This window comes from Cannabis sativa, chromosome X (genome assembly GCF_029168945.1).
Source record: "Cannabis sativa cultivar Pink pepper isolate KNU-18-1 chromosome X, ASM2916894v1, whole genome shotgun sequence".
NCBI classification, from domain to species: Eukaryota; Viridiplantae; Streptophyta; class Magnoliopsida; order Rosales; family Cannabaceae; genus Cannabis; species Cannabis sativa.
This window is the reverse complement of record NC_083610.1, coordinates 10,890,446-10,899,048: the sequence shown is the minus strand read 5'-3', so window position 1 is coordinate 10,899,048 and position 8,603 is coordinate 10,890,446. Positions and strand designations below refer to the sequence as shown.

The 8,603-nt window shown below is 33.7% G+C and overlaps 1 protein-coding gene across 1 annotated transcript; it reads left to right on the top strand.

Annotated features, from left to right (window-relative positions):
• Window positions 1-1,021: 1,021 nt before the first annotated feature.
• On the top strand, window positions 1,022-2,022 carry LOC133031772 (pathogenesis-related protein 1A-like). Its single transcript, XM_061105428.1, has one exon. It carries the CDS (start codon window positions 1,100-1,102, stop codon window positions 1,586-1,588), a length of 489 nt encoding a protein of 162 aa, XP_060961411.1. The 5' UTR covers window positions 1,022-1,099; the 3' UTR covers window positions 1,589-2,022.
• The last annotated feature ends 6,581 nt before the right edge of the window (window positions 2,023-8,603 follow it).

The window sequence follows — 8,603 nt, the reverse complement described above, 5'->3', positions numbered from 1 at the left end:
AAGTATACATATTTATCTTAAATTCTTGTAAGTAATTTTCTTTTTAATTTATATATTTTTCTATAATATAAAGATAATATAAAATTTAATAATAAGCGAGTCAATTCGTATTGATTTCATGTCACATGTGTTAACCCTAACCCAACCCAAATAATAATCGTGTCATTTGAGTTCGACCCAATTTTGACCAATGCCTATTTTTTATTACCTTAACCCACAATAATTCGTGGACTTCATATCGTGTTGTAGCTAGTGTCATGATTTAAATTATCACTCTTACATCAAATGACCTTTATTATTATTATTATTATTATTATTAAATTTTATATTTATCTTTACATTATTATTATTTTATATTTTTAATAAATTATTAAAAAAATATTAAATGACATATTAAATTTTATATCAAAATTTACAATTATCAGTTAGATCACAATAATAAAAATTATGTAAAAAATTCACAAAACCGTATTTTGTGCCAAATATAACTAAAATTTTACATGTCTCATGGTGCATGTACATTTCCTATAAATGAAACTACGCTTTGTTATTTTAGTTTTGTACCTCCAAGTGTCTCTGTCCGAGTATTTTATCTTGGACTACTCTTCTTTAAGCAATTACACTAAATATATTTTAATATATTATGCTCACATTATACTCTAGTGATTATTGAGTTATCATTTACAAGTTGATTATACTACTATTATACTGGGATAAAATCAATGAGGAAAAACACTTTCAATAGTATTTTTATTAATTTCACCCATTTCTACTTTGAGTAATTTGACAAAAATAACACACATAGAAGTTATCTTAACAATATGTACCACTAAGATTTCTTTTAATTATTAACGATTAATGCTTTACTAAAAGTTGCAGCAAAGTGTACAAAACTCTCAAAAGTGGGAAATGATTTGTTTATTACTATTTACTTCTAATTAAATTCAACCATTGTTCATGCACTTACATAGTTTCCAACTCTATAAATACCGTATTAACATCCTCAAAGTCAATCATCACAACAACCCACTATATACAATACTACAAAGATTATTTAACTTATCTTATTTTATATACATTACTACGAGTACAACACACAATGGATTTGTCTAAAATCTCAACAATGTTAGTACTTATTATGTTAACTTCTGTTTTGGGACTTTGCCAAGGCCAAAGCGCCCCACAAGACTTCGTCAACACCCACAACACACCTAGGAGCCAAGTTGGGGTGAGCAACATAGTGTGGAACACCACTCTGGCAACCTATGCACTAAACTATGCAAACCAAAGAAAAGGAGACTGTAATCTGGTCCACTCTAACGGCCCTTATGGGGAAAACTTAGCCAAAGGCAGCTCAGCATCGTTCACGGGCATAGTCGCGGTCAACCTGTGGGTGGCCGAGAAGCCTTACTATGACTACTACTCAAACTCGTGCGTGAATGGACAGCAGTGCCTCCATTACACTCAGGTGGTCTGGACTGACTCCACTCAAGTTGGGTGCGCCAGGGTCCAGTGCACCAACGGCTGGTATTACGTTGTGTGCAGCTACAATCCCCCAGGCAATTACGTGGGGGAGTACCCTTATTAATTACTTACTGATTATGATCATGATGAGCTGATATAATTAGGCACATTGATCTTTAATAAACAAGCTATAGTAGAAGAAAGGTTTGTAATAATAAGATTGTTTTGGTTTTCTCTTGATATACAAGGAATGACCATTATATAAATATAGGATTAATATATATATATATACATATATATATATATATATTGATGATATGTGTTTAACTATGTAAACTACTGCAACCCTTCTTTTTGTTGGAATAGCAGTTACTGCCAAACAAGAGAAGCATACTTTTCTAAAGTACTGTGACATTCTCCATGTTTATTAAATAATTAACACTATATATGGAAATTGTTAGTGACTTTATTATTTACAATTTTTTCTTTTTAATTATTTTTTTAATGATCATCATTCTTTTTTGATACATATGAAATCCAACTCTTTCCCTCAAATATATATCTATCACAATTATCTCAATTCGATAGTGTCATACTATTAAATAAGTCTTCTTTCTTAAATCTCTAAATTTTTTAGAAGTAACTTTTATTTACCTAATTATCAAAAGTATATAATTGTAATGAGACAATAAGTATTTATAGAGTTAAGGAAGAGACTTAGTTACATAACTCTAGTTGGACATAGGCATACTAATCAAAAGCTTCAGTTACACTACAAGAAAAGCCACTTTTGTCGGCGCATAAGCTCGTCGGCAAAAGTACGTGTAACTCGCCGGCAGACGTTTGCCGGCGCCAATTGTCGCCGGCAAAAGCTGCCGGCAATGGCTCGTCGGTGAATGACCTTTTGCCGGCGACGTCAAGACTTGCGCTGGTAAAAGTATTTACACCGGCACATTTGTTTGTCGGTATAACGTAATCGACAGCAATAAGTCCGCCGACTGATGTGTCTCTGACGACGTTTTGCCGGCGATGTACTGCGCCGGCAAAGGTTTTGGTGCGAACCAGGGCATTTGGCGCCTGTTTTTTGCAAAACGTTAATTAAAAAAATAAATTTCATTTTAAATTTATCTATGCTGGCGACACATGCGCCGGCAAAAGGTTTTTTTATTTTTTTTATTTTTATTTATATAATACTTTTGTCGGCGCGTAACTACTTCTGCCGGCGCATGTTACGCGCCGGTAAAAGTTTTTTTTTTTTTTAAAAAAAATTTATTTTTAAATTAAATTTATATTAAAAATCGAAATAATACTAAATATAATATCCAATATATTACAAAATCGAAATTTGTAATGTTATTACAAAACTATATATATTAAACGTTATAAAAATTAAGTAAAAGTATTCTGAATTCATAAAAGTAATATCTACAGTGTAAAGTAAAAAAAAAAACTACAAATCAACAGCATCATCTTCGTCATCAACGGGAGGGGCAGCCTGTGATGAGGAACCAGCTACATGGCCAGGAGGCTGAAATGGTGGAATCGGAGGCAGATCCGGCATGGTAAACCACAGACGAAACATGTTCAATTGCCAATTGGATCATTTGTTGTTGGAACAAACTCATGATCTGATTTTGAGTCATCATCATCTGTTGTTGCCACTGGTTCCGTGCCTCTTGTTCTTCCACCCTTCGCTTCAGTGCCTCATATTCCTCTTGAGTGACACTGGCCTGCCCAGATGCACCTGCCCTAAGAGTTGCTCTTTTTGCCCCCGCCTTGAGTCTTGGCAACTGCTTGAGTCCTCTCAAGTGGCGTCACCACTCACCCAATACCTGTGTCATGATATGCGTATCTGTCGGAAATTGGGTGGGGTGGACACTGTACTGGCGGGGGGCATCAGCTGGCGTTGGTTGAGTGTCACGAATCTCAACCATTTTGGCCTGCAAAAAATTTCATAATGAAACTGTTAGAGTGAAAGAAATTTAAATTATAAAACTAATTTATTAAAAATATAAAGTTACTTACATGCAGTTGTTTGGTGTGCTCGTCTCGCCACTTATTGTTCTTGCAGTGGAACTTTGCAAATGTATCCACAGCACTGGGAAGCTCTCCCATCTGCGGATCAGCCTAATTTTTTACAAAATTGGAATTAGAACAATGTTATTAAAAAATTTCCAAGTAAACCATATTTTTATCATATATTGAAAATTTCATACCCCGATGACAATGGTCGACACTTCATGTTACCTCGTTTTTTTGCATTTTGCTCAGCTCTTGCCTGTAATTTGACGTATAGTTATTCTTAGCAAATTGAGAAAAAAAATATTAAGTAAATAAGAAAAATTATTAAAACTTTCAAATAATACCTGTTGTTTCGGGTCTTTCTAGTATGCGATAACCTCCGCCCACACCTCTGGTATCACCATATCTGGACGTGATCTCCTGTTTGCTTCTTCCTCCCCATATTTTTCAATATTCTCCTTCCATGCCTTCTTCGTGTCTGATCTCCAGTCACGTAATCCTTTTGACATAGATTTGGTGACGTAATCCACGAACATAGGATTATTAGTTGGCAACTCAAACTTGGTCTGAAAAAAAAAATACCAAAGTCATATATATTGTATTTTTTATATAAGGATTTCGTTTATTAAAATATTACTGCTATTCTATCCCATATAGTCTGAATGAGTGTAGCCTCAACGTCCTCCCACTCAAACTTGTTCATAGGAATAGTATTGCGAACAAGAAACTTTATGTAATTGTTAAACTTGTTGCCATGGTCATCTACAGGGGCCCCAGTCGCCATATGAAATCTAAATTTCAATTTTTGACCTGCTGGCAACTTGGCCAGTTCTTCCTCAATATTTTTTCCCTTGTACTTTCCCCTAACTACTTTTTTCTGACCACTACTTGAACCTGCATCAGCCATTCTACAAATACAAGCTACGTAATTAATTAATCATACTATTGACGAAAAAGACATGTATTTCATTAAATCAGTAGTGGCGTCTATATTATAATACTTGAAAGTCTACAAGTCATCATAATCATCATCATCATCATTAACAACTACATTATTTTCATTATCACTATCACTAGTGTCTTCATGATCACTATAAACAATGAAGTCATCTAAATCTTCACGGTTAGACTGCTCATGACGGCCCATGTTGGTCACTTGAATTGGGTCCACATCATCACGAACATATTGAACATAATCCAACTGTGGAAGTTGAACGACTAAAGAAATTCCCGAAGAGTTTCTTTCTTGTATAGTTGTGGTCTCATCATCATCCTCATTCGAAAAGTCCCAGACATTGCGAGGGGTGTAAAAATTGACAAGGTTCCAATCAACTCCATTCTTCAAGTCAGGAATGTAATATATTAATTTTGCTTGGGATGCAAGTATGAATGGTTCATTTTGGTACCATTCACGGGCAACGCAAACACTAGTGAAAAAACCATCACTTTCTGTCCTGTACCGTTTGTGTCCCACCACTTGCACCTAAAAATAATAACACTACAATCCTTCAAGTAAGTGAACTCGTACACTTGTTTGAGTACGCCATAAAAATATTAACTAAATAAAATTAAAAGTATAGAACTATACCTAATATAAACATTTACATATACACATATATATACATATATATACACAAAAATATATACTTTTACATATATATACATATATACACATAAATATATACATTTACCTATATGTCTTTATATATACATATATATACACACCAATATATTTTAACATACAATTACATATACACATATAACAATAGTTTTACATATATATACAGTTATATACATTTATACAAATACACATATATATATACTTATACACATATATATTTATACATATTCATATATATATATGTATACATTTACACATATATACAAATACACATATATAAACTATTATACACATATACACACAAATTTCTTAAAATACACATAAAACTATAAAAATTTACACACATATTTAAATTTAAAAAATAAATTAAACACAATTTTATACACAATAAATTAAAATTATTATATATACACAAATTAAAAAAAAATTAAATAAAACTAAAATAGAGGAGAAAAGGTACCTGCGGTGATGTGCGGCGGCAAGATGGTGGCGGCTCAGGCAGCGACTGTCGGAGGTGCGGCGGCGGTTCTCGCCGGAGTCTCGGTATAAATGTGATTTTTTGGAAAAAAAATGAAAAAAAATGAAGAAAAAGAGAGAAAAAGAGGTTGGGTAGTGGAAATGGGGTTTTGGGATGGTGAAAATGGTGTTTGGAGGGGGAGAATAGGGGTTGCCGGCGGTGAGGTGCGAAGGTTGCAGAGAGAGAAGAGAAGAGAGAGAAAGAGAAAGAGGAACATGGGGGAGAAGGGTTCGTCCCTGGCTTTATTGAGCATCGACTTTTGTAGGAGCAATTCGATGTGCTGGCAAAAGTCGATGCTGAATAAAAACGCACAAAACGCAACGTTTCATTTAAGTTTTACCTTTTGCCGGCGCATCTAATAGCGCCGGCAAAAGTTTCCCACAAAATTTCCACACACGTTTTCATTTGGGTGGGAAATTGACCGCCAAAATTTTTCAGGAGCCTATCCCCATGTCCTATGGTGAAACGGTTCCCACTTTTGCCGGCGCACTGTGATGCACCGGCAAAACCCCTACCTACTTTTGCGCGCATGTTTTTTAACTGAGAGGAAAAATTGACCGTCAAGTTTTCCCCTACTTTTGTCGGCGCTACAATGCGCCGACAAAAGTAAATAATATTAAAAAAAATTAATTTAATGGTTTTGCCGGCGCAATTAACTGCGCCCGCAAAAGTGGGAACTGTACAACCAACAATTCCCACCTTTTGGCGGTTTGGCTCCAACTTTTGCCGGCGCAATTAGTGTACGGTGCTGGCAATATTGTCTATTGCCGGCGAATATAATCGCCGGCAAAAGGTTGATGTGGGCAAAAAAAGTTGACCACTATTGCCGGCGACTTTGTTGACTTGCGCCGGCATTGCTTAACTTTTGCCGGCGTAAGTCCTTCATTGCGCCAGCAAAAGTACACATTCTTGTAGTCTTAACTAGAAAAATCTACACTTCTATTTCAACTAGATTTTATAACATAGATGCTAAACCCATTATGGGCTAATACAACAAAAAAACTAAAACCAATAAAAGTTGTTGTAAGCCCAAATAAAAGTCAAACATTATTCTCCCACCTGGACTGCATTAATTTTAATATATATATTATATCAAAAAAAGTTTTGTTTGAAATAACTAATGGGTTGAACAACAAGAAAATAGTTGTGGCCATTTTAAAAATGATAGTTTCTTGATAGATAGCGTCCAAAATACCAGTTCAATTTAACCTTTAATATTGAACTATAACAATTATATTATTTTTTAAATCAACAAAATACATTCATAATTACAAATACCAAAGTATTAAATCGATATGGTCCATAAGTGTAGTAGTGTGGTAAGGAATTAAGTTTAACATGTGATTAATTTAAAATAACATAATATCATTATCAATTCTTAATTTCACTGATACCGTGATGTTTAATAAATAACCGAGTGAAATTAATCATATATTACTTAATAAATAAGTCAGTATCACTAAACATGCTTAATAAATTAAGCCAACAAAATATCATTGCTATTTAAAACTTGAAAGACAATGATCACAACAAGATATAAACTACATGCTTTTAATTTAGTCATTCTCGAGAATATAACAAAACATAATTGAAAGCATAAACATCCAATTATAAAAATTGTTGGCCCACCAAGTAGTTCATAACATAACCAAGAAAATTACATATAAATGTAATCTCTATTAATAGAGCTATAAACTCCCACTAATCCAAAGGAATAAAATATTATAAAATGTCCATATCAACAATATGTGTTTATTAAACAACATGACACTTAATCCTTTGGTTAGAGAATTTGTTAACATCCACTTGGTCTTGCAATATTTTATCACAATATCTCATTTCTTGACAAAGTTTCTAACAGTACTATGATACTTTATTTTCATGTGTTTTGAAGCACTACTAATCTCATTATTGTTTGAAAAGAAAACATTAGTATTATTATTGCAATAGATTAGTATAGGAGAAGAAATAGAATCAACTAGTCGTATCTTAAAAATCAAATTTTTTAACCATAAAGGTTGAAAATTAAAGATGCCACATAATATGTGACAAACTCAACATACATAGTCGATGATGTGATCAAAGTCAGTTTAACACTTTTTAAAGAAATAGCTACACTAGCCAAAGTGAAAATATATTCAGAAGTTGACTTTAAATCATCTACATAACCACCAAAATGTGAATCTTAATAATCAACAACTCGAAGATTGTCGACATCCTTATACACAAGCATAAAACTCTTCGTTCTTTAAAAATATTCCATGACTTTCTTGGCTGGAACCCAATGATTATAGCTATATAAGATTAGATAAATATCTCCTAAAACATTGACTACAAAAGCAATGTTAGGTATAATGCAAATTCGAGCATATATCAAACTCCCTACTATACTTGTATATAGGATGTTCTTCATTGCTTTTCTTTCTAAGTCATTCTTAGGACATAGTTTCTTAGTAAACTTGTCCCCTTTCAGTATTGGGTTTGGCTCAAACGTCAACTTATCTTGGAATTTTAAAGATATGGTTCAATTTTCAAGAGTCAAGTTGTCTTAGAGTTACAAAGATATGGTTCAACTTTCAAGAGTTTTGAGACTTGCTATCTGCCTCATTTCTTTATAAAGCATGCTCCATTATTTATTACATATTGTTGAAAGATGAGCTACCTCATTTATTATATTTGATTGCGCCGGCAAAAGTTTCCCACAAAATTTCCATACACGTTTTTATTTGGGCGTGAAGTTGACTGCCCAAATTTTCAGGGCTTTTGCCGGCGCATTAATGCGCCGGCAAAAGCCTATCCCCGTGTCCAATGGTGAAACGGTTCCCACTTTTGCTGGCGTACTGTGATGCATCGACAAAAACCCCTACCTACTTTTGCGCGCACGTTTTTTAACTGGGAGGGAAAATTGACCGTCAAGTTTTCCCCTACTTTTTCCGGCGCTACAATGGGCAAGAAAAAGTAAATAATATTAAAAAAAAT

Bases quoted from the DNA above. Each gene is read 5' to 3' on its own strand.
- LOC133031772 (XM_061105428.1), top strand. From the start codon at position 1,100: ATGGATTTGTCTAAAATCTCAACAATGTTAGTACTTATTATGTTAACT.